The sequence below is a fragment of the Myotis brandtii genome, unplaced genomic scaffold (assembly GCF_000412655.1).
Source record: "Myotis brandtii unplaced genomic scaffold, ASM41265v1 scaffold53, whole genome shotgun sequence".
Lineage (NCBI taxonomy): Eukaryota > Metazoa > Chordata > Mammalia > Chiroptera > Vespertilionidae > Myotis > Myotis brandtii.
The window spans coordinates 7,640,779-7,656,420 of NW_005369942.1; the positions used below are offsets into that span (position 1 = coordinate 7,640,779).

Consider the following 15,642-nt stretch of genomic DNA (forward strand, 5'->3'; position numbering starts at 1 on the left):
ATCCTTCCTTTCCTCCTTCTCTCCCAGTTCAGGAGAGGATGTGTCTTTCCTCAGGTCTAGGGACGTGCTCACTGTAACTCCTCACTTCCCAAATCTTGTTGCTTTAATGATCCCCTCTCTCTACTTCTATCTCCAACTCACACCATTTAACAAGCAAACTCTCTCCTTCTTGGTCCTGTTCTCTTGGGCAATCTCACTGAATTACTGAGTACAGAACCTGGAAGGCATCTTGGACTCCTCTCTGTCCTCCCACATGACTTAAATCTAATCTCCTCCTCTTCCATATCCCCAGCCAACGCCTCACCTCAGGCCTTAATCACCTCTCTTTTGGACCACTCTGAAGCTGACCACCTGGTTTCCCAACCCCCACTGCCATCCAGAGCGATACATTCCTAAAATGCAAATCTGCTAAACTTCTAGCACTTTCATTTTACATTTCCAAAGATAGATAAATTTATATAGAGATAAAGTGCGAGGAAGGGAGAGAGAGAGTTTTAAGAGAAGGCAGTGAACATAGAGAAATCTTTTTTTTTTTTTTTTTAAAGAAAACAAGGGATTTCCATCATGGGTTCTATTGTGTCAAAGTCTCAAGTTAGATGCAGATAAGATTCTGATTTATCAGGGATTCTGCTCATCCCCATCAATCCCAAAACTGCTTCACGCTCTCTCTCACCTAACAGAGTCTCTAACCTACCTGAAGCACATCATCCTCCCTAGCCCTCAAAAGAGAAAGCGAATTCCTAATGCTAACAAGAGCAGAGCATTCATAAATATGAGGTATAGCACTTTCAAAATACCTGAAATGACATTTTCAAATGACCTGAAAATGTCATCTCTGACACAGAATATCAGTGCTTTGAGTAGCAAAATAACATTACAAAAAAGTTTTATTTTTACCTATAATGAATGGAAGGTAATTCATTACTTAGCTAAACAAAAACTCAGGAATAAGGCTAAACTAGATAACAGAAAAATCAAGAAAATAGTATGGTTTAAAATAAATAAATAAGGAAAGAAGTAAGTAAATAAATAAATAATAAAAGGCACAGGAAAAACTTGATAGCAATAATGACTGTGGTAAGTCAGAGCAGAGAAAGTTCCAGGACTGTTTAGAATGACTTTTCCAGGAGCAGGAGTTCCATCAGCACATAGGGTAGTTATAATGGCTGACTGGTCATTGCATATGTATTTATTATTGTTCTTCTTCCTCCTTTACTGAGGATGAGCTTCACTTGTGGATATGATTCTCTCTTTTAAGAACAATCTCCAAAAGCTAAAAATGTTAACAAGATCTAAATATTTTAAATACCCAAGTATGTAAGAACTCCTCCATTATACACGATAATTTCCAGAATCTTAAAACAAAAAGAAAATAGCACAAGATGCACTCATCTTATGTTAATTCATCATAACACCCAGACAAAGAACGTCCATACCTGCATAGGCCCAGGAATGCAGGACAGAACTCTCTCTATGTTCTCAGAGGTCACATCAACATCGTTCACAGCAACAAGGACATCACCTGAGAAAAGAATAACAATAAAAGATAGTTGTGGGAATATCCCCAAACCAAAAAGACCTAGAATTGGAACATTAAAAACCACCTATTCTGACCTCTTTAAAGTACAGTGGAAAATATGGTCCAGACATTCAAGGGCTTGTCCAAGGCGAAAAAGCTCACTAGTGGCAGAGCTAATCTTCCATTCCACTCTTTCTTAAACTACAATACAGACCAACATTGTACTGCGACTGAATACAACCCATGAATATTATAGAGATGAATATTCTCATTTTTTATACCATCGGGAGAATTATGTAAAGCCAAAGGCCAAATGGAAATCTGCAGCATAAACCAAGTATTGCACTTAACAAAACTGAATCTAACCACTTATACCCACAGTGAAAATATTCAGCTGAAATTTTAATTAAATACATGTGGTACGTCATAACTCAATATGCTGTGAATTCACTGTTATTGATCTGTGTCTACACATAGCTCTTTTTTTCAAAGGCCCCACAATATCGGAACCCATCGCATGTTTGGTAAAAATTTCCTTTGCTGTGGCTTTTCTTTAAATGTGTATGTTTATAAATCTGGGGGGATTAATATAATAAAGATCAATCTTAAAATGGAAATTTACATTCACAACATAATTAAAGGTAATATCAAAACACCAATAAGTTATATAATAGAAATATATACATAATAAGGTTCTCATCATATTTAAATATATCATTATGAAACTGATCAGTAATTCATATTCATCCATTAATTAATCCAATGAATATTTATTGAGCACCTACTGTGTGCCAGGCACTGCAGATAGAGAATTGAATTAAACATACCAAAATCGCTAAATAGAGCTTAATACTCTTTGGGGAAAATGGATAATAAACATATATATGGATAAAATAGTGTTGATAGACAATTTTTCATCGGTCTCCCATGTTTTGTCCATCTTGCAACCCAAGGCACTGAAAGTCTTTGTTCTGGATTATCTTTTCAAAGATGTTTGTATAGAGAACAGCCTTGGATGACGGAGATAGTGTCTCTCTCCAGAGCAAAGGTCAAGTCTGTTCAATGTGCAGTATAATAAGGATAGTGTCTCCCTCAATATCTTATTATTAATAATTGTTCTTTATAGAAGATTCATCTTCCCTAAGGTCAAAGTTCCTCTCCCTTTAATGCAACTCACTATAGGTATGTGTTGAGGTGTCACCTGGCCCTCTTCATGTCACCCTGGGAATGAGGATTGGGGAATAGGTGAAAATGCTGTTCTTTTAGCTACTGTTACTCCTCTCTCTCTCCCCTCTCTGCTTCCGCCCTTGCTCTCCTTGACCTTCTATCACATGGGGAAAGGGTTAAGTGCAGAGTGAGCAGGTGGGATTCCTTAGGTCATTATGTGATGGTTTTCAATGGCCTGTACTAGGTTCAGATGCTATTCACTTCACAGCTCTGAAGGTGTGGGCACTGAGTCACTATGATGGTCAATTACTGAAGCACTTTGAGCAACCTGGTAACTTTTCTTAAAAGAACTTGTAAACTAAAATAAACTTCCAACTTCAGTTCAACCTGGGGAAGAAAAAAGCAACATCCCCCCCCCCCCATTTTTTAAAACAGGAGACAAGTGTACTATATCAAATTATTTATAGCTGCAGTGATTTTTTTTTAAAGAAAAGGAACAATGAATAATATCAGAGTATTGATGCAAAAGAAACCCACTTCTGGACCATTCTATCCAGGTGTTCTGTTGTCCATAAGATGATCAGAACACCTAAATGGTGACCCCATTTAAAACTTGTTCCTTTAAACTCAAACTCCACTGGAAAATGTCCCAAATAACTTTTTCCCCCAAATCCTAATGGATACAGTTCTGCAGTTGAGTGTTTTAGGGAGTGTCACCTGAAAGCATCACACTTAAGAAACCTCTAAAAGTGGGAGACACGTATCGTCATAAAATATATGAGAATAAATTTTAGAGCAAGTGTAGTAAAATCTTTTTAAATGTTTAGTAGAAAAAATTTCTTTCTATAAGAAAGTGTTACATCTACTTCTTATTCTCCCAGATACTTGTTTTCCTCAAGTTTTTCCGAGCACTTCCGTGAAGGGACTCAGGCTTCCTGGACCTCACAGCACTGGCAGCCTGAGCTGGGAATTGCACTATGGCCTCCTGGTTCAGAGATGGGGGCTTAACCACTGCGCAGCACTGGCTGGACTTCCATTCGCTCTGGTCTGGGGGTGGGGGTTGGCTACAGGAGTCCAGGAGCTACCAGCTGACTGTCAAACTTGAAGAAAAACCCAGGAATAGAAATCTAAAAAATAAAGTGCAAGTCCTTGGCAGAAGGAACAGCAAAATGGCACCTAAAAAGGCAGCAAAACTTCCAAGACCCCAGCAAAGAAGAATCAGAATAGAGATCTGCTGTCTTGAAAGGAAAGAAGGAAGCCATCAGTCTCACTGTGCTAACCAAGCACGTCAGTCAAAGGAGGGTCCTTCTCCTGTTAGACGAAGGCAGCTACGCCAGCAAGCTCCATCACCCGGGCAGTTTTCAAGATCCTCCGTCCTGTGGGTTACCTCACAGTTCAACCACAGACCGCAGCGTGAAGGGAACTATGACAAATTTCCATCACAGAAGTGCTTTGTGGGATTAGCAAACCCTCTATGACATTGAAATAGTCTGCTCTTTATTCCTAAAATACATAACTTTAAAAACACAGAACATAACCATAACAAAAACTTTTGAAAAAGCAGAGAAAACAATCACCCATACTGTCCCTATACTAACCCAACACTATTAGCACTTGTTGTATTTACACTGACTTCTAATTATTCTCCCTGTACATTTTCTTTTTATATAGTTACCTATGTGCTGCATAACAAATCACCCAAAGACTCGGTAGCTTAAAGCAACAATCACGTTTAACTATGTGCGTACTGATTTATTGTGGTCGTCACTTTGCAATTATACAAATGTCGAATCATTATGATCCCACCTTTTAAGTAAATCACATAGGACCACATAAGCTGTAGTCACAGGCCCACCCAGATTCAGAGGGCTGGGTGGGGAGAGACACACAGACTATAACTCTCTGTGGGACAAGGATCAGCATGACATTGTAAGAAGAGAATGTGGGGATCTCGTTGCAACCCTTTGTAACACACACTTGGTACAGGTGCCCTTCCTACTCGAGTCCTCCTTGCAAACCCCTTTCATGGCACTTACCACACTGTGTGAAACTGTCGGCCTATTTCTGGCCCATCTCTTCCACTACAGTATGAGCTCCACAAGAGAGCATTTGGACCATTAATTTTTGTGGTCCTGGCACCTGACAGTATGAGCTCCACAAGAGGAGCATTTGGACCATTAATTTTTGTGGTCCTGGCACCTAGCAACAGATGCCCAAATAATTATTTGTCAAGTCAAATTCAGACATAATAAAAATATGTTTTTAAATGTTTTTAAAGTATCAATAAAAGTTCCTTTATCTAAATCTCTGAGGCTAGATCAACTTAAGACTGCCAGCTTTTAGCATTGCTAATACCGTTAAGTTTTACTAATAACATATTCTCATCTGTGTCTAATTTATTTATAAGTGATAAAATTACTACTAACTCAAACATTATCTAAAACAGCTTAAAATGTATCACTAACACAAAATGCTCATCTTAGTATATATTCAGAAAAACTTGTGGGTTTATTTTTTTCCCCCTCCAAATTGGTGGATGTTTTATGGCAAGCACCCTTAAAGGGAAATTTATGTACACCACCACTGCTGTTAAACATGCCAAATGAAACAGTTAAAACCATTCCAAGATCTCAGTGCATTCAAGGGCAAACATACAATTTTACAGTTCTTTTATTCATAAAATTATATATTTTTGTATAATGTTATTGGACATGCCATTCAACCCTAAATTATCCCTGTACAACCAACTTATTTTCTTTTACTTTTCAGTAAATATAACCAAGATGACCAAGTTATATCATTCAAAACTCAGAAATTAGTTAAGCTGTCCCCTGGCCTAAGCAAGGCATACAAACATAGTCCAGGCACTAAAGCGTTTATTTTCAGAACACCGTGCCTGGCTTAACAATTTCACCACCCTTAACAATTTCACTACTGTCCCAAATATCGTCAGGGTGTCCTTAATCTGTTAAGACCCTGGCTATAATTCTGTTTTGATCGTGTTCCTCACTGGCATCTTTAATCCCGTGTCTCAGCAAACAAGACCTGATGTTTAGCCACAGCACTTACCAATTAACACCTGACCACTCTTCATGGCTGATCCTCCTGGCAGCAGGCCATGGACCACCAGCCTCTCCCCACCGGCCTGCTTCCCGGGTCTTCTCCAGCTCCACTTGGTCTGATGGATGATCCCAACCAGCACTTCCAGAAGCTTGAGCTGCTCTTTGGCTTTGGTGACTGTTAGCTTTTTGGGGTTTACATAGACAGTGACATCTTTGTACCTCTGCTGAACAATGACTCCTGTTTTCTGATTGGACTGATGCTTTAGAATGGAGACCGGCCCACTATCATTGCTCTTTTTTTTATTATGGCGCTTGGGTAAAAGTCTTCTGCTTCTTAAAATTTTGGTAAACCGCTTGAGTTTGGGTTCATACTTTTTTCCTTCTTTGTAATCATCCTCTTCAATAATAATCTCATTTTCACTGAACCTGACGTGATTCACAACAGGTGTCTCAGGAAGGAGGCTTTCTTCTTCGTCCTCACTCAGTTCCAAATAAAATAGCTCTCCATTTTTCTGCACACTGTCCAGCCATTCAGGCTCAAGGTCACTATGAAAAAAAAAATAGAAAATATAGATAGCAGCCAAACATAAGAAAAAGTTATGCCTGTCTAGCACAGGGGTGCGCGTAGGAGCAGGGAAATGGGAGATAGAAAAGTTATTTGATTATTAGAATCTCATTATTTCTAGTAAGTGAGTACCAAGGGTTTTTTTTCTGGAGGATGCTTTTTGTAGAGCCTTGAAGAACAGGGGTTGGAGGAGAAATCCAAAAGATATAGTGATTGAAAAGAAAACAAATTAAAAAATGAGATGGCCCCCTTCTAGAATCTGAGTTTGTGTTTTTTTAAAAAAGAAATTAAGTTCAGCCCCTGTGTGGTTATTGTTCACATTAGACAATAATTTACATTACTAGTTGATCATGCATTGTATCCACAGATGTAAGCCATTTGGAAATTGTACATAAAAATATCCTATTTGCATAGAAATTTTTCAGCATGGCTGTTATGTTAAAATGAAAGCTAAAGACCAGTATTAATAGATGTTATTTATAGAGTAAATTTTCAAAACAGAAACATTCACTTCACCATGAATAAAAATCGTTGCTGAAAACCATTTATAATCATAGTTAATAATGATCACTTCTATAGCCTATAATTTCTGTAAAATCCCTTTTTATGAATAACTGTAGTAGGAAAAGTAAACCACATATTACATAGTTCATCATGTGATTGTAAAAGAGCTTTTAACTGGGAAGCAAACCATTGAAAGAAACAAAACTATTGCTATTAAAAATGACTAAAAAACAAAAAATACTTACCTTAAGGTAAAACACCTAATTACAAACTCTGCCCTATTCAATGTTATGAACACTTACCTTTCAAACTGCGATTCTTTAAAGCAAAACTGGTTCCAGTGGAAAAACTAACTAGTGGAGAGAGTCTTTTTAGAAACATGAGCTGTAAAATCCTGGCATGAAAGGGTATGATTTGTGTCCTAATCATTCCATCAGATAGAAGACAGTTTGGTTTTCTGAAGTATTAGCAACTCTCATTCTTTTTACTTAAAAATCTCTTTTTAAATACTATGAAAATCAATAAAAAAAATACACTATTCTGTTTGTTGTTCAACTCTGAAACTAACGACTGCCTTGGTCTGTGGGTGGTAATTAATACAGAATTTTTAACTGTGTAAGAAGAGTGGAAAAAGGTATAACTAGCCCCAAATATCAAAACTAGTATTTCATTGGCATTTGTTGGTTCTCAGTATGTGGCATCATTTTAGGCCATTAGCACCCACCACTTACTGCAGGTTATTAATCATATATTAGCTGTTCCAACCATCTCTACCTGTACCCACAGAAATCACTATTTCACAACCCCAGTCCTGCTCTGAAGGGAGAATCTAAATTTACATTTAAAATGTAAATACCATGATTATACACAATCACTTATGAAGATACATTATCAATTTAAACAATGAATGAATTTATTTGTTTTATAATCTCAAATCTCACCCTTTAATTTGGCGTATTATTTGTATTAGAGATATACGACCCAAAAGAAACATTTCTACCTTCTGTTAAATGTGAAGACAGTTTTATCTTAATCTCTAAAATCTAAATGTGAAACCACTTTTAATTATGATTTTAAGAGCCATGCTGGTGGGAAGGGGGGCGGGGGGGGGGGGGGGTTTCCGTGAGTGGTATTCAATTGTAAAGCAAATAAACAGTTCCAGGCACTGCAGCAAAATCTAGAACTACAATGATGGAAACAGCATTTCCTTCCTTTATCTAGTGGGGAGAGGGGCTGAGAAAGAATTCATGAAAATACACATGCTATGTACTAGAGAGGAGTCATCAAACTTAGCCAAAGGTTGAGACTGTGGTCAGGGGAAACTTCCTGGTGGATGAGACTCCAGAAGTGAGTTTTGAAAGAATAAGTGACCAGGAAGGGGAGCCTGGGGCGCTGAAGGGGAAGAAAAGAGATTTCCAAAGAGAAGGAATAGCATAAGCAAAAGCCTTGAGCGATAGTCTCCATGGCCTGTGTGGATAAAGCTAGGCTGTGGTGGCCCGAGTTTAATTCGTGAGATGGGGAGTGACAGAGGGAGTAGTCAAGTGCTAATTTTTTGAGGCCTCTGGACCACGGGAAAGGTCTTGGATTTTGTAGTGTAGGGCATTGGTAGGTTTACCTTTACATGTCAGATATCCTTGGATACGTCTACTTTGACAAGAAAACAAAAGAAGGATTTGAGGTGGACTCAAGAGATGAAACAAGGTAGAGGGCTTTTTCCATCATCCAGGCAGAGGTGATAATGAAGGCAATAGTAGAAAAAATGGAAATAGGAAAAACATTTAAGAAAAGCTTGAAAATCACCAGGACTATGAGATTGATTAGATGAGTGGATGACAGAGAGGAAATGATGGATGTTGACTAGATTTCTAGGTGGTGTCTATACTTTCATGCATCCTTTTATTTTTATTTTTAAATATATATTTTCATTGATTTCAGAGAGGAAGGGAGAAAGAGAGAGAGATAGAAACATCAATGATGAGAGAGAATCATTGATTGGCTGCCCCTGCACACCCCACACTGGGGATGGAACCTGCGACCCAGGCATGTGCCTTGACCTGGAATCAAACCATGACCTCCTGGTTCATAGGTCAATGCTCAAACACTGAGCCTCACATGCATAGTTTTATGTATACACTAGACGCCCAATGCACGAAATTCGTGCAAGGGGCTGGGCCCTCGCACCCTCAGCTTCGTCCAGAAGGTAGTCCAGAAGTACGTCTGGTCTAATTAGCATATTATGCTTTTATTATTATAGATATGCATAGACTCATTCTCCACAAATGGGGACATAATTACCATACACATTATCTTCCCTTCTTACCTTTCACTGACATAAACAATGTTAAAAATCTATGTTCTTATATAAAAACACATAGGGTTATTTTGTTATTGTTTTTAAAAAGTGGAGCCCAGCCAGTATGGTTCAGTGGTTGAGCATTGACTTATGAACCAAGAGCTTACCGGTTCGATTCTGGTCAGGGCACATGCCCAGGTTGCAGGCTCCCCAGTTGGGGGGTGTGCAGGAGGCAGCCAATCAATAATTCTCTCTCATCATTGATGTTTCTCTCCCTCTCCCTCTTTCTTCCTCTCTGAAATCAATAAAAATATATCTAAAAATAAATAAAAAGTGGAATGTGTATATCTATATACCTGTGTGTGTGTGTGTGTGTGTGTGTGTGTGTGTGTATATTTTTTTTCATTTATCACTTAACAATACAACTTAGAAACCCTTAATGGCTGCATTAATTGTCCAATTAGAGATGTAACACATTTGGTTATTCACCTACTGATAAGCTTTGTGTTCAGTTCCCTCCCCCCAACAATACAGTAACCATCTTTATGCGCATATACAGATCTTGACCCAAAAGAAAAGACCAATTCCCATGTCCAACAACAATGAATACAATCCATTTTCTTAACCTTTAGATAAAAAAAAAAATACTTCACTTTAAGATAGTGGTTCTCAACCTGCTGGCCCCTTAAATACAGTTCCTCATGTTGTGACCCAACCATAAGATTATTTTCGTTGCTACTTCATAACTGTAATGTTGCTACTGTTATGAATCATAGTGTAAATATCTGATATGCAGGATGGTCTTAGGCAGGGGTCCTCAAACTACGGCCCGCGGGCCACATGCGGCCCTCCGAAAACATTTATCCGGCCCGCCGGGTGTTTTTGCCGCCACTGTGTGCATAGGAATTTGTTCATAGTTGTTTTTTTAAACTATAGTTCGGCCCTCCAACGGTCTGAGGGACAGTGAACTGGCCCCCTGTTTAAAAAGTTTGAGGACCCCTGGTCTTAGGCGACCCCTGTGAAAGGGTCGTTCGACTGCCAAAGGGATTGCGACCCACAGGTTGAGAACCGCTGCTTTAAGAGGAAGAAGAAATTTTTAAAAAATTATAAGAAGGGAGATAAGCGAGACAAAAAAAAAAAAGATAGGAAATGAACTTAAGAGACTGCAACAGAAGGTGATGCATAAAGTGAAAACAAAATTAACCGAGAAGACACAGAGACCTTGAATCTTCGTGTAGCTACTCCCCATTCCAGGAGATGGACTTAATGCCATGCTTCCAAAGACCAGTGTGTGGAAAGTGAAAAACAGTAACCACAGCGAAGAAACCTGGCTGACATGACCTTAACTAAGAGGTGCAGGCTGTGAGAAACAAGGAAGGACTGAGAACTGTCACAGAACACCGGGCACTAAGGAGACTTGCTGACTAAATGCAACATGATATCTTGGATTAGATCCTGGGACAGAAAAAGGACATAGTAGAGGAATGGTGAAATCTGAAAAAAATCTGGAGTTTACTTAATAGTTAGGTACCAATATTAATTTCTTATGTGCTGAATAATGTGCCTGCCGCAGCTGTGCAAGATGTTATCCACTCAGGGGACCCACTGAAGGATATACAGGAACTCTGTACTATCTTTGCAACCTCGCTGTAAATCTAAACTTACTCCAAAATAAAAGGTTTACTTTTAAACAGGAATTAAATTCAGATTTTTGTAATACGCGGGTCACATATAGGCAACAACATGGATAAGTCTCAAAATAATTATGCCAAGTAAAAGAAGACAAAAAAAAATAATTGTCCATACTGTATGATTCAATTCTTATAGAACTCTAGAAAAGACAAACTCATCTCTAATGACAAAAAGCAGATAAGTGGTTGTAAGGAGTGGGGGACCTGAATAGTTTTAGGGAAGCACATGGGGAAACTTTTTTTTTCTTTTTGTGGGGAAACTTTTTGTTGTTGTTTTAATCCTTACTTGAGGCTATTTTTTTCCATTGATTTTCAGAGAGAGAGAGAAGAAGGGAGAGAGGGGAGGAGAGAGAGAAACATCAATGTGAGAAAGAACATCGATTGTTGCCTTCCGTACGAACCCCCAACTGGCGATCAACCCGAAACCTAGGTATGTGCCCTGATCAGGAATTGAACTGGAAACCTTTCAGTATACAGGATGATGCTCCAACCAACTGAGCCACACAGGCCAGGGCTCCAGTCATTCTTATTTTCAATGGAAGTTCCTCAGCTTTTTATAGCTAAATTATTTTTAAAAAGCATCCCAGTTTCTCTCAGTCAAGGCATTCAACCTAACAATACAAAAAGTCACCTTGAAAAATCAAAGATCTAAGTCATAAAATTGTTAACTTTGGCCAAAATGAACTAACAAATGTTGCTTCAATTAGTTGGATAATTGTAAACCAAAGCAAAGAATTGTGGCATTGCAAGTAAATGTATGATTTCTGTTATTTCAATACTGAAACTAGGCACTGGCTTCCTCAACCCAACCTACCCACCAATATTACCTCAGAAGCTTCCCGAGGGACTTGCCAATGTGCCAGGTTAAGATATACTGCAATAATCTAAAATTTTCCTGTTATACAATGTCTTAAACAAATCTACTAAAAGTATGTCACCGGAAAGTAACCAAATTAAACTTATTTTGTATTGACAATCTCATGTAGTTCAAACTGGTTTTAAGTTACAAAGCATGTATGAAATAATGATAATTTCCAGAAAGAATCCTATATAATAAAAGCCTAATATGCTAAGTGTCCGGTCAACCATTCAACCAATCAAAGTGTAATATGCTAATGATATTCGAAGGCCGCTCAACCGCTCACTATGATGTGCACTGACGCTCCAACCGGTAGGTTAGCTTGCTGCTGGGGTCCGGCTGATCCGGACTGGGTGAGACAGGCTGGACACGCCCTGGAGCCCTCCCGCAGTCCCTCCCCGGCTGGCTAACCCTCCCGTGTCCCCCGGCCCTGATCGTGCACTGGTGGTGTCCCTCGGCCTGGCCTGCACCCTCTTGCAATCCGGGACCCCTTGGGGGATGTCGTAGAGCCGGTTTCAACTTGATCCCACAGGCCAGGCTGAGGGAGCCCACTAGTGCACAAATTCGTGCACCGGGCCTCTAGTATGAAAATAATTAACTAACTAGAACCCTGAAAGTTCAGGATACTTTATGTAAGTCAATAAGCAGCATAACTGCCTTAAAACCTTCATATAGGCAATGAAAGACAATAGACAATATCTCTTAGCTTTGATGAGAAAGATTAGGTTCACCCCCTATTCCTTTGATCAAAAAGTTGTCCTGTCCAAGTTGGGAAGGCCACTTCTTGCTTTGGTGACTCTGCAGCTTAGGGAGATAAATAGCCAATGTCAAATGGAAGGAACAAAACTGCCAATCTGGTCAGTTCAACAAATCAACTCTCACATCCTACACACCAAGACTGGGCAGCCATAAAGTCTGAATCTTGGTTGGACTCAAAACATAGACCAGCAAAACATTTTACAATATAAGGATTTACTGTCCTTTTATGATCAGGAGAGTAAAGACAATGGAACATGGAAGTGATCACTGGATGACTGCTATAGAAAGCTTACCAACCACTTTTTAAAAAATTAAAATATATATATACATGTATTTTGAATTGTGAAATGCTTTGAAGTAATGATTTTTCCTAACACAAGGTCCTCAGATTGTTCGTTTCATAGGAAACAGATTAACTCATTTATCTTCATTCCACCAAAATCAGGGCGCCCCATTTCAAATAAGGTCTCCTAAATTACTACACTGACAATTCACAGTTGTATAGTTATGAACAAGTTACAGATTCGCTCTAGGCCAGTGGTTCTCAACCTTCCTAATGCCGCGACCCTTTAATACAGTTCTTCATGTTGTGGTGACCCCCAACCATAAAATTATTTTCGTTGCTACTTCATAACTGTAACTTTGCTACTGTTATGAATCGTAATGTAAATATCTGATATGCAGGATATATTTTCATTGTTACAAATTGAACATAATTAAAGCATAGTGATTAATCACAAAAACAATATGTAATTATATATGTGTTTTCCGATGGTCTTAGGCGACCCCTGTGAAAGGGTCGTTTGACCGCCAAAGGGGTCGCGACCCACAGGTTGAGAACCGCTGCATAGAGTATATTAAGCAGCCATAAGTGATGGTTTTCTCCATGATTCTAAAGACAATGATAAAAGTTTTACATACCTATGGGTGAAAATAATTGTCACTCCTAAATACATCTAAATACATATTAAATACTAGCAACTGTTATTCCTAACTACATATAAAATATCACCCTAAAACTGACCATACATGGCAGTCCATTAGGACATCGATTTTCACCGATGTGCCTCAAAAATTTTTAAAACATATAACTACTTAGTCAAAGGCACTGACTGCTTTTCCCTTAGATTGTCAAATTAAAAAAATGACAACAGCCAACACAATAGCCATCCAGTGCGAATGAATCAAAATTATACCTATTTTTTGTCAGATTGGCAAGAAAAATTTTTTTTGGAGTGCCACAGAATTTTAGTAATTGGCTGAGATGAAAACTGTTGAAAGCCGCTGCTATAGAAGGTAACTCAATCCCAACCAGTCAACACTCTGCAGTCCCCCAGCCCACGTGCACACTCTGGGCAGGGAAGGGATGGGTTTAATTGTCCCTCTTCCAGAACCTTACTCGTAATCGCTACTCGCAGACGAATAGGAACTTGAGTCGCTGGCCCTATCTTCACGATAACCATCCTCTTCTTCTTTTTGCGAAGAGGGGTCTCCAGGGAGCCCTTCCGGGCTCTGACACGAACCGCACAGAGCCGAAGACGCCATCAGTAAGGATGCTGCAGCCCAGAGCAGAGTAATTCAAATCCCGCAGCCAGCGCGCACCAGGGCCGCCATGTTTCCTCCGCGAGAGACGCGGTAGAGGCCACGTGACCGCCAATCCTCGGCTGCCATTGGTGGGAGCTCGGGTTGCCAGGGAGACGGGGAAGCTTCCCGGGACAACTACGAAGACTGAGAGGAGCCAATGAGCTGAAACTTCTGGGAGGGCGTGTCGGAGGACTGGAGTAGCTAAAACTTCCCCGCGCGAGGCTCTCCTGAGCGCACTGCTGCGAATCTGATTCAGTTACTAAGACAGGTGGAGAGCCACTCGGTACCCCCCACCCCATTTCTTCCAGTTTGCCCTTTGTTTCTGCGCCGAAGCTTCAGAGACGCTCGGTCTGCGTTTCCCTTGAGGTAAAGGAAAGTGCCTTCTGCCTTTCCTCAGGGCCTCTGCATCTAATCAGGGAATGGAAGCTAAGCAGTACCCTCCAGGTGTTCATGTAAATACGCGCCCTCGTTTCTTTGGTATTCTTATTGTTTCGCATTTGCAAATATTTTTATAGTTTTCTCAAGCAGATGTTGTAGACTGGTGCTTCACATCAAGGAGAAATGACTAGGTGTGTTTTTTTGTTTAATTTTTCCTCTTATACAAGGCTGAGCTGAAGCAAGAATTGCAACATAAAAGAATAAGTTTTAAGAAATGTTCTTTCACACTAGATATGTTTGAGGTATGTCAACTTCCTTGGCTAATTTATTTCTATATGTTAGTTTAATAGACAAAATGCCCCCCACACCCAAAGTTACCAGTTACCTTGATTTTTTACAAAAGAAATAAGTAGCAATCATTTAAAATTCTTATTTAAAATTTCAGGGCATGGTACTAGCTAGTCACATTTCTAACTTTATATGTCCTATTTGTACTAACTAAATTAATATTTAGCAACTTTAGGTGTATTGGAGAAGATGAAGAAAGGAAAAGAGTAAGATGCCATTTTCAGGGCCTTTTTAAACAATACTATTTTTGTCTGTTTTATAATTAGCAATTGCAGGAAGACTTTTTAAAAAAAGAGTTATACTGGGATATATTTTCATTTTCTATTTTCCACTTTTCAAATGACCAGCCATCTTCTGAGGCCCAAAAATGTTTAGTTTAATAAATATGAGACTTAAAGTTCTTATTTCCATAGATTATCATCTCCACTAGGCAAACAATACAATTCTGACATAAAATACACCAGATAAGAACATAATTAAATATTTAGTGTCTTTAGTAGGTTCAAGAGCTCATTCCCTAGGAGTAATAGAAGCTAGCATTAAGAAGTAAATGAAAACTTTTTTTAAACGTTCTTAGAAACTAATTATTATTGCCTTACTTGTGAACATGGAAATAATAATTCATGAACTATGTGGTAATACTGACAACCATGGCCATTTTGAAAATCATGAATGAATAACTTGATGGGTCAGCAAATTAGCATTTTACACACTGAGATTTACAATGTGGAATTTAAAAAATCTGGGATAGTGCCCAGACCGGTTTGGCTCGGTGGATAGAGTGTCGGCCTGTGGACTCAAGGGTCCCAGGTTCGATTCCGGTCAAGGGCATGTACCTTGGTTGCAGGCACATCCCCAGTAGGGGGTGTGCGGGAAGCAGCTGATCAATGTTTCTCTCTCATCGATGTTTCTA

At 39.2% G+C, this 15,642-nt stretch overlaps 1 protein-coding gene across 3 annotated transcripts in view; it reads right to left on the minus strand.

The window, feature by feature from the left end:
- Nucleotides 1-14,067, minus strand: part of INTU (inturned planar cell polarity protein) — a 54,683-nt gene extending 40,616 nt beyond the window's left edge. For 2 of the 3 annotated variants that reach the window (XM_014549002.1, XM_014549003.1), the window contains exons 1-3: nt 13,819-14,038; nt 5,756-6,294; nt 1,437-1,522 (exon numbers count right to left, since the gene is read on the minus strand). In XM_014549002.1, the coding sequence (XP_014404488.1) occupies nt 1,437-1,522; nt 5,756-6,294; nt 13,819-13,964 (771 nt within the window). In that variant the 5' untranslated portion in view covers nt 13,965-14,038. Of the gene's footprint in view, nt 1-1,436; nt 1,523-5,755; nt 6,295-13,818 lie in introns of all 3 variants that reach the window. The other variant, XM_005877765.2, reaches the window with a different exon arrangement.
- Between the last annotated feature and the right edge of the window lie 1,575 nt (nt 14,068-15,642).